At 53.1% G+C, this 24627-nt stretch overlaps 9 protein-coding genes across 9 annotated transcripts; 4 read left to right on the plus strand and 5 right to left on the minus strand.

The window, feature by feature from the left end:
- Positions 1 to 8: 8 nt before the first annotated feature.
- MRS44_006057 (uncharacterized protein) lies at positions 9 to 2286 on the minus strand (the record flags this gene model as incomplete). The annotated part of the gene is made up of 5 exons (XM_065621621.1): positions 9 to 266; positions 585 to 834; positions 977 to 1345; positions 1410 to 1678; positions 2113 to 2286. 5 exons carry the CDS (start codon positions 2284 to 2286, stop codon positions 9 to 11), a joined length of 1320 nt encoding a protein of 439 aa, XP_065477693.1.
- Positions 2287 to 2537: 251 nt separating this feature from the next.
- Positions 2538 to 4280, plus strand: MRS44_006058 (uncharacterized protein; the record flags this gene model as incomplete). The annotated part of the gene is made up of 4 exons (XM_065621622.1): positions 2538 to 2658; positions 3068 to 3299; positions 3368 to 3775; positions 3845 to 4280. The coding sequence occupies 4 exons, from the start codon at positions 2538 to 2540 to the stop codon at positions 4278 to 4280; spliced, it is 1197 nt and encodes a 398-aa protein (XP_065477694.1).
- A 1154-nt stretch (positions 4281 to 5434) lies between these two features.
- Positions 5435 to 5890, minus strand: MRS44_006059 (uncharacterized protein; the record flags this gene model as incomplete). Its single annotated transcript, XM_065621623.1, has 2 exons — positions 5435 to 5694; positions 5764 to 5890. 2 exons carry the CDS (start codon positions 5888 to 5890, stop codon positions 5435 to 5437), a joined length of 387 nt encoding a protein of 128 aa, XP_065477695.1.
- Positions 5891 to 6239: 349 nt separating this feature from the next.
- Positions 6240 to 6652, minus strand: MRS44_006060 (uncharacterized protein; the record flags this gene model as incomplete). The annotated part of the gene is made up of 2 exons (XM_065621624.1): positions 6240 to 6427; positions 6583 to 6652. 2 exons carry the CDS (start codon positions 6650 to 6652, stop codon positions 6240 to 6242), a joined length of 258 nt encoding a protein of 85 aa, XP_065477696.1.
- A 1344-nt stretch (positions 6653 to 7996) lies between these two features.
- MRS44_006061 (uncharacterized protein) lies at positions 7997 to 8836 on the plus strand (the record flags this gene model as incomplete). The annotated part of the gene is made up of 1 exon (XM_065621625.1): positions 7997 to 8836. One exon carries the CDS (start codon positions 7997 to 7999, stop codon positions 8834 to 8836), a length of 840 nt encoding a protein of 279 aa, XP_065477697.1.
- A 916-nt stretch (positions 8837 to 9752) lies between these two features.
- On the plus strand, positions 9753 to 10649 carry MRS44_006062 (uncharacterized protein; the record flags this gene model as incomplete). Its single annotated transcript, XM_046280564.2, has 1 exon — positions 9753 to 10649. One exon carries the CDS (start codon positions 9753 to 9755, stop codon positions 10647 to 10649), a length of 897 nt encoding a protein of 298 aa, XP_046140364.2.
- A 463-nt stretch (positions 10650 to 11112) lies between these two features.
- On the minus strand, positions 11113 to 12811 carry MRS44_006063 (uncharacterized protein; the record flags this gene model as incomplete). The annotated part of the gene is made up of 2 exons (XM_046271976.2): positions 11113 to 12605; positions 12652 to 12811. The coding sequence occupies 2 exons, from the start codon at positions 12809 to 12811 to the stop codon at positions 11113 to 11115; spliced, it is 1653 nt and encodes a 550-aa protein (XP_046140363.1).
- A 4490-nt stretch (positions 12812 to 17301) lies between these two features.
- MRS44_006064 (uncharacterized protein) lies at positions 17302 to 17907 on the minus strand (the record flags this gene model as incomplete). Its single annotated transcript, XM_046273379.2, has 2 exons — positions 17302 to 17592; positions 17638 to 17907. 2 exons carry the CDS (start codon positions 17905 to 17907, stop codon positions 17302 to 17304), a joined length of 561 nt encoding a protein of 186 aa, XP_046140361.2.
- A 1489-nt stretch (positions 17908 to 19396) lies between these two features.
- On the plus strand, positions 19397 to 23743 carry MRS44_006065 (uncharacterized protein; the record flags this gene model as incomplete). Its single annotated transcript, XM_046274696.2, has 6 exons — positions 19397 to 20020; positions 20067 to 20248; positions 20318 to 22274; positions 22323 to 23011; positions 23084 to 23223; positions 23268 to 23743. The coding sequence occupies 6 exons, from the start codon at positions 19397 to 19399 to the stop codon at positions 23741 to 23743; spliced, it is 4068 nt and encodes a 1355-aa protein (XP_046140360.1).
- Between the last annotated feature and the right edge of the window lie 884 nt (positions 23744 to 24627).

Consider the following 24627-nt stretch of genomic DNA (forward strand, 5'->3'; position numbering starts at 1 on the left):
GAGGAATCCTAGCCCGAAAAGACCGCCCTCCAAGCCGCGTGGTGCACTTCCGACGTGACGACGGGTGGCTGCGCCGCCTGCGCACGGCATTGGCACAGCGTAGTGAGTAGTTCGAGAATCGTCGCCTTCTCGCCATGAGTGAGGTGCCAGGGCTCCATGATGACACTGTCGGGGAGGCGGGTCTCAAGTGTGTCGCGGTCGTTAGTCGTTGATCGTTTCCGCGAGGCTAATCCGCTGGGGAGCTGGGCGCTCAGGGCGTCGAGGGGCTGGGGTCGAAGTGCGTGATTCGTCCATCTTTAAAGATTCTTCGAGGGTTATGAAAAAGAGACGATGGGAGAGTTCGATAGAGGCGTGGGGAGGAAGAAAGAGAGAGTTGAAGAGATGGGTGGGAGGTAATGAGGGTCTTCAGGGCTATCCTAAAATAGTCAAAGAGTTATCCTAAAAATAGAATATCTTAGAGTAACTTACTTACTTCCTATAAAATCTTTATCATAATATACTCGCTATCCTTAGCGGAGGATAATCTGACGTGGGACTTAAGTCTCGTTTCCATGACCTCGACGCCGTTGAGAGATAGCACTCACCATGCATGTCAGCAAGATTGTAAGAGATCGAATGCCGTACCAGACGGGTACCGTTAGGCCAAAGGATGGGGGTGATCGAAATGGTGTAGATCGTCGATTGTCCGAAGAGAGACCCAACACGGGCGCCTGGACGCCCGTCTGCTCAGAGTGTCCACCCATTGTTGGCCGAGTTGCGCCCTCCGCGGCCTCCTCCGCGTCGCCTGCTGGCTGAACCAAACTCTTTCCGTGGGTGGAGAGCCTCATAGGGAGTCTTGGGAGGTTTGGGGAGTTCGTCCTCCTCGTCCACCTCATAGGTGATCCTGTCACCCCGGGAAGCATCCTCCGAGTCGCCCTCAAAGATGGCAAAACCCAACACCTCGGGATCAGTTGTCCAATTTCCCCTGGGGACCTACGTCTTGTCAATGTGCCGTCCGTGCAGCGCCCAATCGCGGTGCTTGTCCCAATCGCCCCAGCCAACTCCCACGATCTCTGGGCGGGCATGCTTGAGCTGATGGCCCCGCGAGGTTGACGACTGGTTGTTCCCGGCGAGGTCGGCGGGAGACAAGAAGTTGGGGGGTCGTGAGATCTCGGCAATAAAGCCTTCTTCGGTAACACCAAGGGCCTGACCTGGTTCCCAGGCAAGCCGGTCGGATGCTCTCGAGAGTGCGATACCAGCAGGGAAAATCACCGCCATGTCCCTGTTCGCCGCCGCAGCTGTGTACACGTCTTGTACCATTTTGATATCACGAGGATCACCGTCGTTTGGCGGTTCTGTCGCAAGCCTGGCCTGATGTTACCCTTCCTAACCGTCGTTTTCAAGTTCAGCCAAGTCTTGCAAGTCGATACTCGATTTTCCTGACCTCGCTCTGCCCCTCGACCTTGCGTGCGACGAAGATTTGGGTGGTGGCGGGGGGGCCGTTAGGCGAAGGCGCTTGTTTGGCGCTGACAGCGTTGTTGACCGCAAGTGAAGAGTCGCGGGCCTGCATAGCGGCAATGGCCGAGTCTTCGATGTTGTCCTGCGCGTATTGGATTCCGTCGTGGGGCCATTGACGGGGATACCGCAGTTGGTCCAGAGCCTCGCGAACAGGCGATAAACCGACCCTTCCTTCATCGATCTATCCCACAGCTTCGCGAATAGGGGCCATATCCATGGTTTCCCTATTGACAATGCGTCTGGTGGGAGGGAACGATATGGCTGAGATGTGTGAGTCTCCGTAGCAGCTGCTGGGTAGCGAGGCCGTTTGCTCGGGGGTGAGGAAGGCTCTGGCTCATTGTCAGGGTCAAAGAAGAATACCAAACGACAGTTTAGATGACAATGAGAAGGCATTGGGACTATTATATCAGTATTAGATAAAATTAGGAAGAAACTTAATTGAAATTTTATTACCTTAAGCAAAACTCATCACTAAAATCATCATTGGCTAAGGATGATTATCGTCTAAACTGGCAGGAATCGACAAGGGTTTAATTAAGAGATGCAAGTAGAACAACCAGGGCGTAGTTCTGATGCTTCCGTTGAAGTTGCAGGCTCTTCGGTACTCTGGCCAACCTTAGGAAGCGTATCGGGTTGAGTCTGTCGAGTCCTCAGGCTCAATTTGGCTTGGGATGCATCGGGGACTGGTTCTCTCGAAGGCAGCTGGGCTGAGATAGGCTGGGGCACCAAAGGCCGAAGAGGAGGTTGCTGATATGCCTCGGGGGGAAGAGGGGGTGTGCTCCCTGACATCTGGATGTCTCGAAGTGTTGCTTGCTGAGATTGCTAGTCTTTAACCCACTTCATAGTTCTGAAGTTAGGCTTGTCGGAATCGTCATCGCTAAGTAGGAGCTGTGGCGCCCCAGCAGCACCACTGAAGGCAGTCATAATACTTATGGCCCACTGGAAGTCGATTATGGCCTTGAAATGATAAGTTTCGGAGCTCAATATCTCGACGTCGATCAAGTATATAGATGGGATCGGGGCCCCAGACGCGACAGATAATGCGGCCGTCTTTCCAAACTCTTCAGATGAGGGAATGCTTCCGCCCTGATGGAAAGACTTGGATCGACCATCGCATCCAACGACGCTGGAAAGAGACACTTCCACCTCTTGTGCAACCCTGTCGGCACCTCAATAGCTGCAGTTTGGTGTGGCTTCGTGCAGGCAGCCAATTCGCCGCGCTGCCATTCATCGAAGAGGATGAACTACGGGCTTCTGGGATGATGGTGCCTGCTGATTGAGACCTCGGTTCTATCGTCAAAAGTTTGGGTCTGTTTGGCGTGATTGCGGGTGCGTGAGGTTTTGTTTGTCGTTTGCGTTGTGGTTTGTGTTGTTGTTTTGGGGAAGCCAGCGGCAGCCCTCACACCTGCCTCAAAAATGCGATAAGGGGGTAATACCTCCACCAGAGCGCGACCAGATTCTCCGACACAGTCTTCTAAATCTCTCCCAAATAAATTACTAAGTCACCCACGAAATCCTCTCATCAACAAAGAAACCGACCCGTGACCTACACCTGCTCGTCGCTGACAAGATGGAAGTCGCAAATTCCCCGCCGTTCTCCTTCTTTTCCACCACTTCCACCTGACCACCAACCCACGCAACTCCGCCCTCTCAGATCTCTCCCCCTCCGAGGCCGGGGATCACTCTGCCCATCCCCGCCTCCTTCGCCTTCTTTTCTCCCACATCGTCACCAACTTGGTAACTGAAGGCGCGACCAAGAATCAACATCCCCCAACGCCGTGCCCGGCCCCTCACACCTCCAGGTATGCCCGCTGCATTTATCGCACGGAGTTCCCAGCTTAACACGCATCCCCGCCTTAGAGAAGCCAAGATGGAAGCCCCAAGACGGTTCACTGCCATCGACTAGCGAGAAGTCCACGCTGGCGCGCTACTTGGAAAAGCTGGACTTTCAACCTGCAGAGTCTCGTGCTCTCAAAACCACCATCACCAAGGCCCATCACCTTACGGGCTATGAGATTTTCCTCTTCAGCGACCTTACCCAAGAGTGGGCAAAGATCGAAGAAGGCAGTGGAGAAGCGGTGCCGCTGACAACGAAGGCGATGGCTGGCTTCTTCCAAGCAGTCCTCAACCAGTGGGATAGCGGCTGCATGGTGCCACCCATCAAGAAGAAGTCAAAGATCGAAAAAGGAGAGAAGGGTGTCATTGTCGGAGAATGGTCAAAAGACCTCGAAGAGTCGCGTGCCTCCAAGCTAAAGGGCAAGAAAGAGGGCAAAGACGAGTCGGAGGCGACACCCTCGAAATACCGCAGAACCGGCGAAGCAGCTTAGGTCGCTCTTTCCGCCAAAAGCTCGGAGCCTCTCAAGTTCAATATTCTTGACAGCAAATCTCAGATGGCCGTGGGCACGCAGATCAAATACCTCCCTGGTATGACACAGAAGAAGGCCGAGATTCAGTGCATTCACCTCTACGAGCAGGCTGAGATCATGCGGATCGATACGTACAACAAGAAAGTTCTCGTCACTTTGGCCCGCATGCGTATTGTGGACTTTTCGGAGAATGGGAATTCCGAGGACATGCCCGTCCCCGTGGTCAACCCAGATCATTTGATTCACGACCGCCTCGCCCAACGAAAATACGTGAAGCAGCATCTGATCCAGGGCACGGTGGAGCATCTTGAGCGCTTTACTGGTGTCTTCGGAGATAACTGGAAAGAGAAGCTCTTTGCCAGGGTCTTCGAGGGTAGCTCGAAAGAGTTGCCCTGTGCAAGCCCCTCATCCTCTTGATCTAGCGATCAGCAACAACAACGAAGAATTGCTCTAGCGAGCTGCTTCATTTTTTTCGGCTTTTTAATCCTCATCAATAACAACGGAGACTTCATCTCGTGGGCTTCTTTCTCCCCTTTTCCGGCGTCTTCAACAACAACCACAAAGAAGTGCTCTGGAGGGCTTCTTGTGCCATTTTATTATCTCTGCGTCTTTTGGTTCGACCCTGGGTTCTCGGCACTCGACGCTCGGTGCTCAGCATTCCTCTTTGCTTGGAATTGCTCTAGTGAGTGTTCTCATCATCTTATCCTTTGCGGCGCCATATTTCGAAGCTGAGTTCTGGCCCCGACCTCCCCGACCTCTACCTCTACTCTCTTAACCACGCATGGCCACTAATGCAAGGTGTCAGTGGTGGCATGGCGAAGGTCGATAGATGCGCCAACCCAGAGTGTCAACGACGATCTACAGCTTCTGCTCTTCCGCCAACAGTCGCGTCACCAGACTTCATTGGAGCCATCCAGCTCCTTCCCCTAGCGGGGGCCCTTCTCACCACGCCTTTGCTCGGGCTGTCTCAAATATGCCAAGGAAAACGGGGGGTCGATGCGCACCCGAGAAGGTACCTCGAACGGCTTTTGGCTTCGTGAGTTGGGGAATAAGCGCGACGCCATCAACCAGAAATGGTTCAACCGAGGCAACTCTCCCAGGTGCATGAACTCGGCTTGTGGTGTCAGAATTCCGAAGGGGGCCAAGCTCTATGGCCTGATGAACGGAATCCGCTGCCAAAGATGCTATGAGTTCGCCAAAGCCGCCAAGCTTGAATGGTCATCAGCCGAGGACACTCGGCCGAAACTTTTGGGCACACTCGGCGTGTGTGATGACTGTCATCGACCAACGTTAATGGTCCATCCCTGGGATGAAGAGATGTTGTGCGACGGATGCAACACTGCACGTTGCTGTGGATTTGGCACCGACAATCTCATTCCGGATACAAACTTCGAGACTGTCCTCGCATGCGCCAATCCGGCGTGTTGTTCGACCAGAGCCAGGGTCAAGGTTAATCATGCCTTAGAGCTTAGGCAACGTCTGGACGTGTTCCAAACCCTAACTTTCTCCCAAGATTACCTATAGCTCAACTTAATTAATTAATAATCTTATGATATTCTTATGATGATTTACTAGCTACTCTTAGGACAGTGTAATCTAATGACACCCCGGTGTCTCGTTTCCTCCTTGAACTGCGTGCCGTCCTCCTCCTCGGAAAGATCAAGGCCAGACCTCAGCTTATCCACCAGCTCGTATGATGTTTCGGAGAATAGGTCGGTCTGTTGCTCTAGGATCGACTTGTGGGTGACATGATAAGTGCCGAGGTAGACAATGAGAAGACCGTCAAAGAACACCGGCATCCACCTTTTGAGGTCTTGGACTGCTTGGCCATCTGATCGGAGTCTGTCGGGGTTGGTTCAGACTCTGACAACTCGGTAGTTTGGAACCACCCCGGCTTGACGAGTAAAACCGTAGTGCATGCCACCTGTGCCAGGCGTGCCGCGATTGGATTCCTTTTCGTGAACTTGGAGGCGGGTATACCCACCTCTGCCGGCCAAACTTGAGCCAATGTAAAGCTTTGTATCCATGGTGGGCTAGATCTGGACTCCGGGGTTGGGAGCCTTAATTGGGGTACTTGGACGCAATACAGTCGGCATCGTACGTACATTTAAAGAACCAACGTTGACCCCGATATCGACATAGGTGAGGCGGTGGAAGAGCTTACTGGGCACCCGAGGCAAATCCAAGAGATCGATAGGCTGGACTTCTTGTAGACCAAGGATCTGTTGAGACTTATGCGGGATGTGGTTGAGAATGGTACTACAGTTGTGCTGCATCGCTTTGCATGAGGACGTTCCTGAAGCCGCGGGTCATGGCCCGTTCCGATCTGGGGAGCTTCATCCAGTGAGATATAGACATCTCGTCGCTGGAACGGGACTAGTCGATCAGTTTCTTGATGAGGCTTTGGATGCCGGCCTGGAAGCGTCGTAGGTCAGGATCGTTGACAGGGACGTGGGTATTGCGGTATTTGATCCAGTCTTCAACGGTTTCATCCGTATCGCGGTCCTCAAACTTGCCCCTCTTCTGGGGTGATGTTGGAAAGGCCGAGAAGATAACGAAACCCTCTAGAGCAATTCTTCGTCGTTATTGTTGTTGTCGACGGCGACATCCAGATATGTCAGACGGTGGGGGAAGTTCTTGGAAACCTTTGGTAGATCCAAGAGGTCAATGGGCTTGAGGTTCTGGCGGCCCAGTATCTGTTGTGATTGTTAGGGAATACTTTGAAGAATAGCTCTAGCCAATTCCTCGACATCACTCTCCACGAGCATGTTTCGAAAGCCCCGAGTCATGGCTCTGTAGGATCGCGGGAGCTTCATCCATTGGGCTGTCGGCATATCTTCTTCGGAACGGATGTCAATCAGGGATCTTATGCGTCCCTGGAAACGCAGACGGTCAGGGTCATCGGTGGTGATAAAGTAGTGGGTGTCTGTATTCGACTTCTTCCTCCGCGGTTTCATCGGTCTCGTCATCCTCGAGCCTGAGTCTCTTCTTGGGTCGGGTTGGCTGACTGGCCGCAACATCCTCTTCCTCCTCCTTCTTCCCAGTACTCCGCGGTTGGGTGTTCTCCGCTCATTCCTCTCCACCCGGCTCCCGGGGTCTTGGCGGTCCTCGGTCCCACGAGGCTCCCTCCCTAGGGATGTCTATGTCTCACTCCGTCGGGGTTGGGTGATTGATCCCTCGTGAGGGAGTCTGGAGTGACGTATGGGAGAGGAGAGGGGGTTTATCGGCAGCAAGGTTGGGCAGGTATCGGCGTAGTGTGAAAGCTTGTGCCGCAGTTCGTTGGAAGTCTGCTGCGGGGGATAGAGGTTTGCAGGTAGGTTGTCAGCGGTGGTGTCTAAATGGTGCGTCTGCTGGTGTTCGAGTTCGTGGGAGAGTCGGCCGTGATCTTGGTGAAGTCGAATCAAGGCCGACAGATAAGACTCCTGGGAAGAGCGGGGTCCAAGACCTGGTCCATCTTTTCCCGAGTATGATATGTAAGCCTGGGAAGTCTGCGAAAGAGAAATCACTTACTCGTCCGTGAGTGGTGTTTTCCCAAGATCTACGCATCGCGTATTGTCAGAGAACAATGAATACGTAAATATCTTTGAGATATCGGGAGCGCCTTGAGCAATATTCCTTGCTAGATGCAACTGTGCTTCACGCTCCTCCAAGCACCAAGTAGCCTGCTATGCTAAAGTCTGCTTCAACTTCGGGCAGCAGACCCGGTTGGCTGACCCTCGCCTTCAGAGAAAGATTTATGAAACTAAAATGTCCATTTTGGGAGGCTCGCAAGGCACAATGCAGGTCAAGGCATTGCCAGTAGCGAGGTCTGGGCCGTCAGTGTCGTCAGTGCCTGGCACTACTGAGCACTGATGAGGATGGAGCGAGGAATCATAACAACAGAATTTTATGGGCAACGAGTTTCGCTTTTGTTTTCAGCACGATCAAAAAGAAAACAACCTGCGGATTGATCCTGCTTTTCTCCTCTTCACCATCACCTCCATCACCACGAAGCTTTGCCTTCTCCTGCGAAGCCCCTTACTCCCTGCTCTTCTTCATAGAACTGCCTGCTCCCTCCCTCTTCGTAAGTATGCAAGCCATCTTGGCCATCTTGAGTCCTTCAATCTAACTCCAGCTCTTTAGAATCTTCAGTCATGGACGCCCCGACGAATAACCCCCAGCCCTCCGGCTCCCAGAGCCAGACCCTGGGTTTGAAGTTTGCGGAGTCTCGAGCTCCCGGAACACCTATCCTAGACGCTGAGGGCCTGACCAAGGGTGAGGCTATATCGCTCGTCGACCTTGCTCGATACTGGGCAAGAATCGGCAAGGCCGAGCCCTCGCCCCAGCACCCGTCGATGGCTGAGTGCGTGCCAGCCTTGCTGGAAGCCGTCGTCGATGGATGGGACAGCTCAGAGGGCGCGCCAGAAGTCCCGGTAGAGCCAAGTCGGAACAAAAGAGACACGGGACTCAAGATCGGAACGTGGGAAGAGGACCTTCAACCCTCACTTGCTGAGACTGCGGGCGCCAAGAGGAAGCAGACCCACGACGCAGAGGTGCCGCAGAAGAAGAAGCCTTCTGCTCGAAAGCAGGGTGCGGATGCATGGCTAACGCCAAGCCTTCCCAAAGACGGCGGCTTCAAGTATACGTTCCGTGATACGTTCTTCCGACAGGCTCCGCATAACAAGGTCGTCGTATACAACCCTGGCATGTCGCATTTCAAGGCCATGCAAAGATGTATCTCGATCTACGACCGGGCTGAGGAGCATCGGGTGAATGACTTCAACAAGCGGCTAGTACTCGCCATGAGTCGTAGGCGCATCACCGGATTCGCCCAATCTGGCAACGTGGGCGATGATGAGGGTCATCCGGAAATCCCTCGCGAGGAGTCTATCGAAAAACTCTTTGTGGTCTTGAGGCTGGCGTGTGATGCCTTCGATGAACACTGGGACTTGATCGCCAGGCTCCGCGGCAAACCCGGCCATGGAAGCTCTTAGTTGGTCAAGAGTGGTACCGGAAGGATATACGAGGCAACTTGACGTTTGGTTGCCCACGGAGGCCACAAGTCCACCATCACCGCACCAAGTAAGTCATGAGCCATGTCCATCTCAGGAGCAATAATTGACCTTGCAAACCAGATCATCAATCAGGCCTAACGGCATCCTTCCTTCCACGACATTCCAACATCCCCGACCTTAGGCCTAATGGCTATCATTTTTATCCTTTTGTTTTGAGAACGACATTTAACTTTACGGTCAGGCGTCTCGAAACCCGACAGCACGCCGTATTCACGCCCACTTTATTTTTTTGCAGATTCCCACCGAGGGTACGCCTAACGGCACCCCTTCTCGCCAGAGACTGCCTCTCCTTCTCGAAATCTGCCTTACAGTATCCGTCTTAGATAGAGGAACTCTTTGTTCCCGGGCTAGCTTTCGTGGCTAACTTCATGACTAACGCCACCCATCTTTGACGGACTAGAGAGATTTGCGTGTCTAGCGGCAGGTGGAATCACGTCTGAGTTTTGTCTCACCCCAATGCCGATGATGTAAAGGTTCTATGAGCCTTTTCGGAGGTACCAGAACGATGGTCGGCACCTTCACGCGGTGTTCTGGGTCAGTAACTAGGAGCCTTGGAGCTCCTGGCGAAGCTAAGACCGGCCAACTTAGATAGAGTGCCCATCTTACTAACCACTCTCTTTAGAACAACAACAAGTCGGGCGTCTTCAGCTAGCTTCCTTCAGAAGGATCACTTTCTCCCCGCTTCAAGCCTTTGCCACTCCAAGGGCGAAAGCCGCTATCAAGAAGCCCACCTCTTCAACACCGTCCCGACCCCTTCTCTCCTCTCGGTATGCCCACTCCATCCACTACACGGAGGTCTCAGCCTAACATGCATATCCATCTCAGAACAGACAAAATGGAGCCCAAAGATTCCCAGAAAGACTCGACTGGGGCTCAGCTCACGCGGGGTCACATCCTCGAAAAGCTGGACCTTGTGGCAGCGCCGTCTCGGGCCCCGAAAAAGGTCATCGCCAAGGCGTATGACCTTACCAGTATTGAGCTCTTCATGCTCGGTGACCTTGCTGAACCATGGGCGAGGATCGATGGCGACGGCAAAGAAGAGTCCCTGACCACGGAGATGCTTGAGAACTTTCTCAAGGCCGTCTTTAAGAAGTGGGACAGCACAAACGGCGCACCCGACATCCCAAAAGACCCGACACAGAGGGACAAGCGTGAGATGTCGGTCCAGATTGGAACGTGGGCACACGACGCCCCAGAGTCGATTGCCAACGAGAGAAAGCGAAAGAGAGAGGGCAAAGACGAGTCAGAGATAAAGGAGGCCAAAGCTCGCAAACTCGGTGTCACCGCCTGGTTAGCGGTGTCGACCGAACACCCAGAGGTCGTCAAGTTCGAACTCCGCGACGATAACCAGCGAATGGTATCCCAGAACAAGGTCAAGATCAACTATCGCCCAGACACAACCTATGAGAGCACCCAGATCCAGTCCATGCGGATTTTCGACCAGGCTGAGGCAGCCCGAGCTGAAGAGTTCAACAAAAGACTGCTCATCGCCCTGGCTCGCAACCGGATTGTGGCCGCCTCGAAGAACGGGAATGGCCTAGAGGATTCACCCTCTCCTTTGATCGCCGCCGACCACCAGTTGGGCAAACGTCTCTTCACGCCGGATTTGTCGGGGCCACAGATTCTCGAGCAGACGCGAAAGCAACTCCAATTGCTTCGTGGGTATTACGGCGACAACTGCATGAGTCTACCCCAACGCTCCAGCATGGGTCAAGTTCATGGTTCGACATGACGCTCTACCTCTTTGCATTCGGCGCTCGGCATTTCTCTCCTTTTCGCTTGGCCGCCTTGGCTCATCACGACTTGATTGAGGTAATCTAACGATTCCCAATCTAACGATGGCAGTTTTCTTGCCATTAACTGGGTCAGGGTGTTCCTGTTCGGTCTGACGTTCTGACGTTCTGACGTTTTGGCTGCGCCCTTGTCAAAGATTTCTTAGTTTATCCTCTAATAATCATCAGTATGTATCATAAAAAGATCTAAGGCAGAATAAAGGTATCATAATCCTCATATGAGGATTTAGCTGGCCCCCCTCTCACTATTTATTTAACGGTATCCAAGATCATCACGGGTATGACAGTGGACATGCGGACAAGGTCAGATAATTCTTCATCTCATTATGTACATCTGAGGGTATCAAATTGGCGCTCTACGCCATCAAGGCTCTTCATATCTATCTAACATTCAACACACGCTTAAGCAAGCCAGAACCAGAATTTCTCGAGCGCGTTCTTGGGAACGGGCGGCACATCCTGTGCAGCGAGCTCATCCATCTCCCTTTTTCCAGTAATGACATCGATGTTCTGGAGGCGGATGCAAATGGGGGTGCGGAACCAGATCTTGTGGCCGAGGTAGAGGATGAGGAAGAGGGGAATGGTAATGTAGGCGGCGATGAAGCTCTTGACGTCCCAGTTGCCCTTGAGGAAGATGGCGAAACCGTTGGTGAGGGTGAGAAGGGAGATGACAAGCAGGACGAACCAGGTGGCGTAAGGCTGGAGGGGAGTCCTGTAGGGGAGGGCATCGAGCAGGTTGTTGAAGATGAGAGCCTTGCGGAAGCGGAGGTAGGTAATCATGACGACAATCCAGGCGATGAAGCCAGAGATAGTCGAGATGTTGACGAACCAGTTGAAGACGGTCGCGCCAGAGTTGGAGACGTTGAGGAAGGCCAGGAGGCCGAACGACCAGGTGAAGAGGACAGCGACCCACGGCACACCGTGCTTATTGGTGATGCGGAACCACTTGGGTGCCTGGTTGTTAAGAGCCATGGAGTAGAGAACACGGCTACCAGAGTAGAGGAATGAGTTACCAGCGGACCAAGCAGAAGTCAGAACAGCGGCGTTGATGATGTGGTTAAGGACGGGAATTCCGACGTTCTGGATGCCAATAACGAAGGGAGAAGCACTGGCGTTGGAAGAAGTAGCGCCAAGGAGCTTGGGGTCGTTGTAGGGGACGAGAATTCCGATAAGGAGGGAGGAGACGCCATAGAAGATGGCCAGACGCCAGATGAAACGACGAGCAGCCTTGGGGATGTTGCGTCTGGGAGCGACAGTCTCACCAGCAGCGATGGCGATCAGCTCAGGAGATGTGATGAAAGCAAATCCGGCGCTGATAAAGGCGCTCCAGTAAGCGAGGAAGTGGCCGGTCGAACCCTTAGCACCGAACTCTTTAAACGCTCCTGGGTTTTTCCAGTATGTAAAACCACGGACGCTATCTTGGTCTGGACCACCTCCAAAGAAGATGACAATACCCAGAATAATGAGACCGCAGATGGTGATGAGCTTGATACTGGCGAACCAGAACTCGGCCTCACCGAAGAAGCTGACGGCGATGATGTTGAGGAGGAGCATGACGGCGAGAACGATAGCGATCCAAAGAGCGATAGACACCGGAGGCTCCCAGTATTCGATAATGATACCAGCAGCAACGGCCTCGGCTCCGATGAGCATCGCATAGGCGTACCAGTAGTTCCATCCGGCGGCGAAGGCGAGACTAGGGTCGACGAAGCGGCCGACGAAGTAGGGAACAGTGATACCGCGCATAGGCAGGTACACCACCATCTCGGCAAGGACGTTCATGATGATCCAGACAAGAGCCATCATGGAAAGGTAACCCATGAAGAGGGGGGCGGGTCCGGTACGGGTAAGGATGCTGCCCGAACCGATGAAGAGACCAGTTCCAATAGCACCACCTAAGAGTGTTAGCGACTTAGACATGGAAAAGTTCCGGTGACTTACCAAGAGCCAAGAACTGAATGTGTCGACTCTTGAGACCTCGCTCAAGCTGGTCGTGCGAGTTGGCGAGATTGTACTCGATGTTCTCGTTTTCGCCTTGGCGGCTCGCCTCTTGGTTGAGGTCGAAGCCATTGCCGGCATCAATTTGCTCCTTCTCAGCCATGTTGGTGAAGTTTTCAGGAGTAGCGAGTAAAGAAGGGGTTGATGGTGTCTGAGCAATGTTCCCAAGAGGGGGAAGGAGGGTGATATTTATCCCCCGGATTCAGGTTCGGGGTCTGTCCGTGTGTGGGAGGGTGTCAACTCTACACGGCAGGTGGAGTCGCCGATGGAGGCCCCACAGCCTTCTTTCTTGGGGATTTGGGGTAAAGGCGGGGGAAGGTATTGGCAACCTGGGGCAGACCTGGGTCTCGACTCTACGAGATGGATGACTGGATCACACAGGTAAGAACAAGGGAGATGAGTGAGGAGAAGTTGGAGAGGCGAATGAGGCTCTGTGAGGGGAATGTTTATACTATTCACACTCTGCTCTTCTTATCGATAGAGATCCCTATGAAGAGACCTGCTGGAGCTTCAGTGCTACAGATAGGAGGGACAGGTACCACCAGTACGTTCCTCCATATCAAGATACAAGATATGACATGAGACGTGTAGTCACACCAGGATTGGGCAAGGACTAGCGTCGCTGATAACGGTGGGCAGCAATCCATCCATGTGGTTTGCCCGAGGCGAGTCTGTTCGGGGATGACCCGGAGTGCGGGGACTGAGACGGGGACCTGGGCATCAATGACACTCTCCATAATACGAAAGCCTTGTCAACCTGTGACGAAGTTATCATTGCCAAGATCTGGAACATGCGAGATTGGACACAGAATCGTGACCGGACCGGACCGTCCGACGCCTGTGGTGGCCAAAAGCTGAGGTGGTCAGTCAGTGGCCCAAGTCCCAACATTTGAAGTTCATTCTCCAATCTCAGCTAGCCGTGCTATCAATCGGGAAAGCCGCTAAAACGTTGGAGTTTTTGGAGTAGCGTCGTCTCCCACGTTCCAAGGGTCAGACAGGGCCAGGGGTCACCTCAGAAAGGCCGACAAAAGCCGGTCGACGAGGGCGTCTCGGGCCAGTTTAAGCATGACTCCAACGCGGTCCGACAGGGCAAAAGCGCCGCGATGGCACGGCTTACAGCGGATGGGGGGCGATCCCCACCTCGTAGCGCGGTGGAGAAGGGAACCTGTGGTGCAAGCGATGCTAGCTCGATGGAGTAAAGTGTGTGCAGGGAACGCCGAGATGGTGGTGAGGGCTAGTCCGCAAGGGGCAGCGTTCGAGAAGGGATTGCGATGAAGAGATTGATGACGGGTCACAGAGGAGCCGCATCCGTACGACGTAGTAAGTTTCTTCAGGTTAAAGATTAGGAAGGTCAAACTCAATCATGTCTCTGTCACTCATTTACTCCTTCAGGTAACAAGCCGAGATCCATGTCGGGAAGCGTTTCAAATTCCGCAGTGCCACCTTGTGTTGGAGATGGCCTCGCACCCTCGTCGTCCGCGCCCTTTGCAGACAAGCCATTAGAGACACTCACGCCATTGCCCCATGTAGCCTTGACAGGGAATTATTGACGGGACACTTGGAGATCCCCCTGTTACTGTAAATTCCCCAACCAACCACATGGCAAACCGCACACACAAGCACTCTTCTCGTACGTAAGAGAGGTGGATCGCGAGCTTCAATAGCGACGGTAGTTTGCTGGTTGTAAATGCCATGACAGAATCCAATCTGTCACAGCGTGTTATAGTTACCAGGCCTCCAGCTGGGGCCCCGAGCAAGCACGGTCAGTCTCCATAACTCAAGGTCTGGACCATGTGAAATCTTGGATCCATCAAGATTTACAAACTGTCAATCTCACCGCTCGGTCCATGTGGGAGCGTTTGGCAGTTGGTAAGCAAACGTGGCAAAGCAAACGCCTTTGCGTGCGTCACAAGCAGCCACCACCCATCCATCACCAAGAAAAATCTGCGATAAGCCACGGCCGCTTACTGCCGGGCCGCCGACAGGGGCACTTCGGCACGGCATTCACGCCGAGGTATTGAGCCTCATCTTGTTTCCTTCAGCCGTTCCATTCTTGCTTCCATCTTTCTACGAGGCGCGCTAATTTTCTCGGCTCAGCAAGGTTCCAGCAAGTCTTGCATTAGCTCGCCATACCAACGGCCTTTTGCCTCCGTTGTGACCGATGATGCCAAGACGGTGATTGATTCAGGTGCTGAGGGTTGGCCCGAGAACCTTGCATGTTAGAGCCAATGACAACAAAAGAGTCCTGGAAATTCCCGTCGTTGTTTAGGTAGTAGTCGGCAGGGCGCGTCAGAAAGGCCGAGCAATTTGCGCTGGCAAAGCTGAGGAATCACTTCTTGTTGTTTGCGCCCTACGTAGTCCTGCGCGCCCTAGCTAGGCCTGGTTTGCACAGACAGCTCAGTTGCTTCTTTTGCCCGTCTCGGAAGGTTCATGCAAGCTTTTTCTTGGCTATCAGGACACTTGCATGCTAAGACGGCACAGGCGGATTTAACCCAGCAGCCGAGCAACGCCAGGGCGCGGCATCGCAGACGATGCGATGATCGGCGGCTAAGATAGCCAACCGCTTTTGCGCCCTTTTCGTTCTCATATCTTTACCGTTTTCGACATTCACTTTAACAAGTTCAAATACACATACTCACGGTCCATCAAGTAAACTCCGCCCGTGGATCTCAGATAACCAAAGTGGCCTCATACCTACCCACCGCCCCATCAGGACCCGTATTACGACTCTGGGGATCACGTTGCTTGATCTCGCTCCCTATCTGGGGAATGAATCTGTTACCTAACATGAATCCATCCGCTCCGCTGAATAGCCTTCCCTTGATCCGACGTCGTGTGTTGAAGCCTGAACCTGGCCAGTTTGCCTCTTTTGAAGCTCCAGGATGCCCAGCCTTTTCCCCAGGACGACCATCGACGCTTCGGAGCTTGGCCGCGACGATGTCCACGTGCTTTTGCTTGCTTTTGCTTCACTTGCCGACCAGACATCTGCCCATTTACGGTGCACGGGCTGTAGTGTGGCTCAGCTGGTCAGGTTAATACACGTCAGGCTCACAAGGTGTTCTTGGCGGCACATGATGACCATGACCGCGGCATCCGGGACTCGGCCGCCACGGTTGGCATCCATGGAGTGTTGAGTATGACCTGTTAGTGTTCCTTTCCTCCCTCTCTACTTTTTCTACAACTTGGACGTCTTGAGCTCGGCATCTTTCACGATCCATACTGAGCAAAGTTGCTCGTCCTAAGGCCAGAACATGGCCACCCCGAGGTCCTTGCTTAGCCCTTGTCACCGGAATAATCTCAAAAGAACCTCGTGATAAACAAGATTCATATTATCATCCTTGACCATGTCCCAAAGTGGACAGGCTCACGGGCCAATCTTTGTCTTGAGCACAGATTTTGGCCACGACAACGAGGTTTCTTCAACGTTGTTTTGTATTAAGCGACATGGCTTTTGTTCAGCTCGTCCAACCAACTTGATGATTTTCAACGCAGAAGTCCCAACATCATGCGGTCCTAATACGAAAAGAATTTGCAAGTGGTGAGGACGTCGCTTTAACATAGATTCCTGCCGTCCAAGCCACTCCCGCTACCACACCATCGGTTAACAGCGGCTTCATGCAACTCCCCCTGAGATGCACTGCAATGTCAACATCCCCTGCAACCATCACGTCGACGCAAATTTTGCAGTCCAAGTTAGCTTCTGTTCCTGAATACCGCGTAGTCAATGCACTGAATCATTGTCTCTGGTGCTTACACTGGGTTACATCTTCACCCTGGTCCACGGGGACTCGGGACTGTTCCGGTATCACGCATCCCCTTGTGCTACAGTTCTGATCGTCACCCAGGTTTGACTGGCAGTAAGCATGATATACATTATTCTCTATACTCTTCGAGGTACTTGGTGGCCTCTATGTATATCTAGTGATTAGGCGGCATATGGGGGTTCACGTCCTCGGTATTTAGAATTCTAAATTATGAGGCCTGGCTCGTATTTCCTGCAAGCATCTTCAGCCCAAGATCATTCTCAGTGGAGCAGAACACTAGCATCTTCCAGGACTCGCCATCCACGGTCTGTACTATTGCCAATACGCTCCTGCAAGCCTTACCCCTAACGCCAGAATTCAGCCTTAATCCATCACCTAGCACGTAGGTCAAGGACGCCAGAATGACAAAGAACATCTAACTCTTCTTAAGACTCATGAGTGAATGTATACAAATATTTTAAAATAATAACCTAATCTAATCAAGATATTAGATCCTTTTTATTTATCCTTCATGGCTACCTTTAGGGAAGTATGAGCTAATATGGATCTCCGTTCCGGTGTCTTGTCTTTTCCTGGTCATGGGAGAGGTCTCGACCCGGGCGACTCAACCGCCTGTGAATTACGCCAAGTCCATTATGTTTCCAGATTTAGGTGTGTCATCAGCTTTACGTACCAATATCAACCCAGCCTTCCCATCCAAAATCCTGCTCAGTATTCTATCTGACCATCACCGGTTGCCCACGTTTCTCTCCTCGGCTCTTTCAGTCAGCCGCCACGTCTAAACCAAGCCCCAGAGTCTTAAATCCCCTTCCAGATCCAGTACAACTAATTACCCTCCATCTCTTCCTTCATCTTCAACCTCAAGAAGCTCCAAAGCCTTCACCCGTTCGACAAGTGCTGAATTCCGAGCCCTCTCTTTTCTGTGTTCTCTTCGGTATTCGCGTTTTTCAGCATGGTGTTCTTCGCGTTCCATTATTAGCTGCTGCTCTAGCTCCTGTTCAGCAGCCAGCCCCAACTCCCCTTGGGCGATAAGCTCCACCATGTCTTTCTCGACACTGTTGAGAATGGCTTCCAGTTTGTTTAGCCCTTGTTCAAATTCGGTCCTATTCTTCAGTTGCCACTGGATTCGTTGCAAAGCATGACGTTGGCATTTGAGCCTTTATACTAGAGCTGTCTCAGAGTCTCGGAGCGTTTCACTCTCCCTGTGTGCCGTTTCGAGATCTTTTTCCAAGGCATCGTTTTGCTTAGAGAGCCTTTCAATGTTGGTGGCGAGAGAAGTGTTCTTGCGGCGCATTTCGTTGATTTTTGCCTGCACAAGCAAGGGAGGGTGATGGTCGTCCTTGACCTTGCCCCTGAGGAATTCATGAACGAACCTATCTTCGTATGAAGCAGCCAACTCCTCTTCCACTCTTTCTATTAGAGAAAGATTCTCCATTTCAAGAAAATCAATCCTTTCCTCTTGTCTCTTTGCCTCATTCTTGCTGATTTCAAGAGCATCTTGGTATAGAGCGAAAGACTCTTGGGTGGCAAATTGTTGGTCTTTGAATTTCCCGACCAGCTCTCTTCCTGTATCCAACTGGGCCACAAGACTAGAACACGCAGCTACGTGAATGCCTTCAAAAGCTGCCATTAGATAATCTCGATGTCTCGCAGACGCTTCGATGGCCCTAGCCCAGGCGTACGAAACCCGCTCATGCTGATGCGGTTGACAAATGAGGCAAAGGCATTGAGAAACAAGTGAGTCCAGGTGGTTCGTATTGATCTCTCACAGTCGCTTCTTCGACAGCTTGTCAATCAACTGCAGTGCTTTTGTGCATTGAGACTCTGTGATAGCGTGGCCCCATCGCCGACTGAAGTCCCCTGCAGGGCTGCCGGTACAGTGGATGCGGATTTTTTGGCCCTCTGATTTCATGTCTATCCCAAGCAGGGTCTTTGGGTCCCAGCAGATGGCTTCCACGATGAATGGTGGTGGGCGTGGGAAAATAGTGCTGAGACAAGGTCGGCATTGCGAGGGGAAAGGGACTCCCAACATCTATGTCCCCTAAAACCACCCAACAGAGATAAATGTCAATATAAGACCCACGTACCCTTCCTGCTCAATTCGGGCTATAGCAGACAGTTATCAGGGCTTTGGGTTGGGAGACAAAGCGATTGTCAAAATTCATCTGGCCGGATTTAGGGTAGCTACAGGTTCTCAACATGTCGGCCCGTGCGTGGAACAAAGGGCATTTATGTGCGGGATGAGAAGATTCAATTTGATTCAAGGACTTGACTGAGCTTCCAATGTTACCAGCCGTTTAAGGCTTACATGCACATCCATTGTGGACGGGAGTTTGAGATCCGCGCAGGGGTTGGTGAGCGCCCAGCCAGTCCAGGGTTGCACACAAACAGGGGTGCACTGAGCGGAAGGACTGTCAATTGACGAAATGGACAAAACTAGAAAGCGTGAAACACATGTGCATTCTGCAGTCAGCTTATGGCCGATTGCCAATTTATAACCTCTCACTCTTTGTATGTGTCTCTCAGGATGCATGTTCTGGTGCTGAGGCTTCAGCGAGCCTCCGTGCCCTCTCAGGCTAACATCTGAGTCAACTACCGAACCCCGCCATGCCCCGCCATGGCACGTGCGTGATCTCAGATAAGATAAGAGAGTGCCAAACATCCCATCACAAGTCAACAAAGATTCTCATGCCTCAAAGAAATAACAATATTCAATTAACTGGGGACATATAGTGAGATGCAGATTGACGGGAAATTACGGCTGCTCAGGCTCAAAGCCGCATTTCGTGGCGCGGAGCAACTTTTTCCCGGATCCGCACATCCCGCCTTCTCTTGATCTCTGCCCCGCCGCATTTTTTTTCTCCCCGCGTCGTCGGCGTTCATCGTCAAAGCGCATCCTGCTTTGCAAACAGACATCATTCACCATGTACCACGTGCTGGTCGGCGAGTCGTGCTACACGGCTTCTGAGGTTCAGAAGCTCGTGCAGCGCATCAACGATCAGAGCCCCGTCAAGGTCGCCAAGCTCACGGGCTCGTGGCAGTACTACGTCGACCTCGAGACCGAGGATCCCGCCGTCCTCGCCAGCATCAAGAAGATCCTCGAGGCCATTGAGCAGCCCGCCGACGCTCCCGCGACCGAGAACAATGGCAAGTCCGTCGATATCTACGTTACTCCCCGAAACGTTTCCCCATGGAGCTCCAAGGCCACCAGTATCGCTCTCGTCTGCGACCTTAAGACCGTCAACCGTATCGAGCGAGGTCGTGTCATTCACATCGAATTCGAGGGCACATACAATGGAGAGCAGGATTTGGTGTTCCGAGATGTTGTCCATGACCGTATGACTGAGTTCTTCAGTCTTTCGCCCCCGGTCCTTGACACCATGTTCGCTCATGGCATCCGACACCCCCTTGAGGTGGTTGACATCTTTTCCGATGAGCGAGGCCCATTGGCTGCTCTCCAGGAGCACAACAAGAAGGCTGGGCTTGGACTTGACGAACCCAACATGGAGTACTTGGTCAAGCAATACACTGCTCTCGGCCGCTCTCCCGTATGACTCAGAGCCCGGATTTGAAAACCAATACTGATTTTGGTAGAACGATGTTGAGCTCTTCATGTTTGCCCAAGTCAACTCTGAGCACTGCAGACACCACGTTTTCAATGCTTCGTGGACCATTGATGGTGTCAGCCAGGAGAACAGCTTGTTCGGCATGATCAAGAACACCCACAAGTCGAACCCCGAATATGTCATCAGCGCTTATTCCGACAACGCCGCTGTGTAAGTCCCGCCTGAAAGTCACAGCTTCCATGTGACATGGTTGATTTACACATTGCTAACTCGGTTTAGCTTGTCTGGTGACGAGGGCAACTACTGGGCTCCTGACTACTCGACTGGAAGCTGGAAGCTCACCCGTGAGGTTGTTCAGCCCCTGATCAAGGTTGAAACTCACAACCACCCCACTGCCATCTCTCCTTTCCCCGGTGCCGCAACTGGTAGCGGTGGTGAGATTCGTGACGAGGGCGCTGTCGGACGGGGTTCTTCCCCCAAGGCTGGTCTCTGCGGTTTCTGGGTGTCTGACCTCTTGATTCCTGGTAGCAAGAAGCCTTGGGAGGTTGATATTGGACGGCCTTCCCACTACGCCTCCAGTCTCGACATTATGCTGGAAGCCCCCATTGGCTCCGCTCGGTTCAACAACGAATTCGGACGTCCTGCCCTGACCGGAACCTTCAGGACTCTGCTCACCAACGAGGCCGAGTCTGAGGCCCCTGAGTACAGGGGCTACCACAAGCCCATCATGATTGCTGGTGGTATCGGCAGTGTCCGACCCCAGCACGCTCTCAAGGAGGAGGCCCACGTCGAAGAGGGTGCGCACGTTATCGTTCTTGGTGGTCCCGCCATGTTGATCGGCCTTGGAGGTGGTGCTGCCTCCTCCAACACCGGCTCTGAGGCCACCGCCGACCTTGACTTTGACAGTGTGCAACGTGGAAACCCCGAGATGGAGCGACGTGCCCAGATGGTCATCAACACTTGTGTTGCTCTTGGCCCAGAGAGCCCCATCGCTTTCATCCATGACGTTGGTGCTGGTGGTCTCTCCAACGCTCTCCCTGAGCTCGTCAAGGATGCCGGTTTCGGAGGCAAGTTCGAGCTTCGACAAGTCGAGAGTGCCGACAACTCCATGTCCCCTCTCCAGATCTGGTGCAACGAGTCTCAGGAGCGATACGTTCTTCTCGTCAACCGGGAAGGCCTCAACCGCTTCACGAGCATCTGCCGACGAGAGCGGTGTGGCTTCTCGGTCGTCGGATCGGCCGTGACCAAGGATGAGAACGGTGTGACCAAGCTTATCCTGACCGACCGTGAGCCTACGGTCAACCCTCCCATCGATCCCATCAACCTTCCCATGGACGTTCTGTTCCCTCCTGGACGAAGAATCTCAAAGGACGTTCAGCGAGTCCAGAAGAACCTCCGTTCGTTCGATGCCGTCAAGAGCCTCACTGAGCAGTGTGGCAGCTCTGACCTGACTGAGATGGTCACCAAGGCTACTGAGCTGGTCTTCAACCTTCCCTCTGTTGGCTCCAAGAGCTTTCTCATCACTATTGGCGACCGAACCGTTGGTGGCCTGTCCGTCCGCGACCAGCTTGTTGGCCCCTGGCAAACTCCTGTGGCCGATGTCGCTGTGACTCTCACCAGCTTCAGCATCGATGACAAGAAGCGACGCGGAGAGGCCATGGCAATGGGTGAGAAGCCTACTCTCGCTCTCATCTCGGCCGCTGCCTCGGCTCGCATGGCTGTCGTTGAGAGTTTGATGAACCTGGGTGCCGCCGACATCAAGCCTGGCCCTGTCAACGGTGACCTCAAGCGCGTCAAGCTTTCTGCCAACTGGATGGCCGCTGTTGGCCACCCTGGTGAGGGTGCCGCCCTCTACGAGGCCGTCCAGGCTATCGGTATGGAGCTTTGCCCCGAGCTTGGTGTCTCCATTCCTGTTGGCAAGGACTCTCTGTCCATGAAGGCTTCTTGGAAGGACAAGGAGACTTCTGAGTCCAAGACCGTTACCGCTCCTGTGTCTCTGGTCATCTCCGCCTTCAGTCTGGTTGAGGATGTCCGCAGCACGTGGACTCCTCAGCTTCGTCGGGTTGAAGAGGTTGGCGAGTCTGTTCTTGTCTTTGTGGACCTTGCCCAGGGCTTCCGTGCCATGGGTGGTTCTGCTCTCGCCCAGACCCTTGGCCAGATCGGTAACGAGGCTCCTGATGTCCGCGATGTCCAGATCATCCGTGACTTCTTTGACGCCTTGTGGCAGCTTCATCAGGTAAGTCGCAATCGATGCTGCCGTCCGTCAGCTACTAACTTTGTGCAGGAGGATATTGTTCTCGCCTATCACGACCGATCCGATGGTGGTCTGGTCACCACTGTCGCCGAAATGATGTTTGCCGGTCGATGCGGTGCTGACATCTCTCTCGATGACCTTGCCGAGTCTGAGGATAAGGTGCTCGACACTCTGTTCAACGAGGAGCTGGGTGCCGTCTTCCAGATCCGCCGTGGTGACGAGACCAAGTTCAAGAGGTGCTTTGCCACTTGTGGCCCCCCTCACGGCTTGATCAAGACCATTGGTTACGTCCGACCTACTTCCAAGCAGTCTCTCCTTGTCAAGTACAGGTCCAAGACCATTGTCGACCTCGAGCGCGCCAAGATCCAGCAGTGGTGGACCAGCACCTCGTACGAGATGCAGAAGCTGCGTGACAACCCTGACTGCGCACAGTCCGAGTTTGATGCTATCCAGGACTCCAGGGACCCTGGTCTGCACTTCAAGCTCAAGTTCGACCCTGCCGATGTCAGCCTCCCTACTTTCACCAACCTTAAGAGCTTGGTCTTCAAGCCCAGAGTCGCCATCCTTCGAGAGCAGGGTGTCAATGGTCACGCCGAGATGGCCTTTGCCTTCCGTGCCGCTGGCTTTGATGCTGTTGATGTTCACATGTCTGATATCCTGGATGGTTTCTCCTTGGATGGATTCCGAGGTCTTGCTGCTTGCGGTGGCTTCTCGTACGGGTAAGTAATCTGGGACTCAAGAGCTGTGGCCAGCCTTTCTCTTCCTTCAGTGTGAAGTGCTAACTTGGACAGTGACGTCCTCGGCGCCGGTAACGGATGGGCTCAGTCTATCCTCATGCATGATGGTGCCCGTAAGACCTTTGAGGCCTTCTTCAAGCGACCCGATACCTTCTCCTTTGGTGTCTGCAACGGTTGCCAGATGCTGACTCGACGTGCGTATGCCCCCTCTGTCCAGAATCATGCTAACAGTGTGTAGTCAAGGAGTTGATCCCCGGAGCTGAGCACTGGCCTACTTTTGTTGAGAACGCCAGCTCTCAATTCGAGGGCCGTTTCTCCATGGTCACCATCAACGACAAGTCGGAGAACTCTGTTTTCTTCAATGGTATGAACGGCTCGTCGTTCCCCATCGTTGTCTCCCACGGCGAAGGCCGAGCCCAGTTCTCGTCGGCCAACGACATTGGATCCGTCAACGACCACGGCCTTATTCCTCTCCGCTACGTCGACAACTACGGTTCCGTCACGGAGAGGTATCCCTTCAACCCCAACGGCAGCCCCCAGGGTATCGCCGGTGTGAAGAGCAGGGACGGCCGTGTGGTTGCCATGATGCCTCACCCCGAGCGCACTATCATGGCGGATGTGGGCTCTTGGAAGCCCGACAACCAGCTGGAGGAATGGGGACAGTTTGGTCCCTGGTTCCAGCTGTTCCTGAACGCGCGTAAGTGGGTTGGTTAGAAAATTGATATCATGTAGGTGTTTTCGGTTCAAGGTAATGTTATATTTTTGCATGAATAAAAGAAAATCTCAACGAAAAGCTGAGAATAGGGACCGTTATATAGAAGATGAATGCCAATTGATCACATTTGACACGAGGTCATGTCTCACCAGAGGGAATGCTTGCCACTCTGCCTGATACCTTGAAGTGTGGTTATTATGAAAACGTCCGCTCGCTGCCAGCTCCCTGGAGACACGTTAGGCCCTGTCACTGAGTGGGAAGCTTATAGTAATGATCCATATGAGCTATCTAAAGGAAGGCCAACTAAATGCCCCTGGCTGGTGTCGCTTGCTTAACAACAGTCATGTAGAAGTGTAATCTATCTAAGTTGGTCGGTCTTAGCTTCGCCAAGAGCAGTGAGGCTCTTGGCTACTGACCCAGAACACCGCGTGAAGGTGCCGACCGTCGCTCTGGTGCCTCCGCAAAGGCTCAGAGAACCTTTGCATCATCGACATGGGGGAAAAAAAGAAATGAGGGCAGGATTCCAACATCGCCAGACACGCAAAATTTCTCTACACACCGTTAAAGCTGGATGGCGTTAGCCATGAAGCCGACCCGGGAACAAAGAGTTCCCATGTCTGAAACGGCATGTCGCGAAGCAAATTTCGAGAAGTTGAGGCGATTTCTGGAGATGGGGGCATTTCTGCCTTGATCGAGGGATGGAGAGCGACAAATCCAGGTGCAGATTTATTTTTGACGTTACTGAGTTCCATGATCAGCTTGTTTCTCCCCGACTTGGAGATGGAGTACTTACCAGTAAACGGCCCCGGTAGGAAACGACGTACTGCATCACCAAGAGGAGTCGCGTCCTGGAAGTCAAGTGGTTAGTTTATAGTTCCCCGAA

This window comes from Fusarium solani (assembly GCF_023522795.1).
Source record: "Fusarium solani strain SB1 chromosome Unknown bctg00000003_1, whole genome shotgun sequence".
Classification (NCBI taxonomy): domain Eukaryota; kingdom Fungi; phylum Ascomycota; class Sordariomycetes; order Hypocreales; family Nectriaceae; genus Fusarium; species Fusarium solani.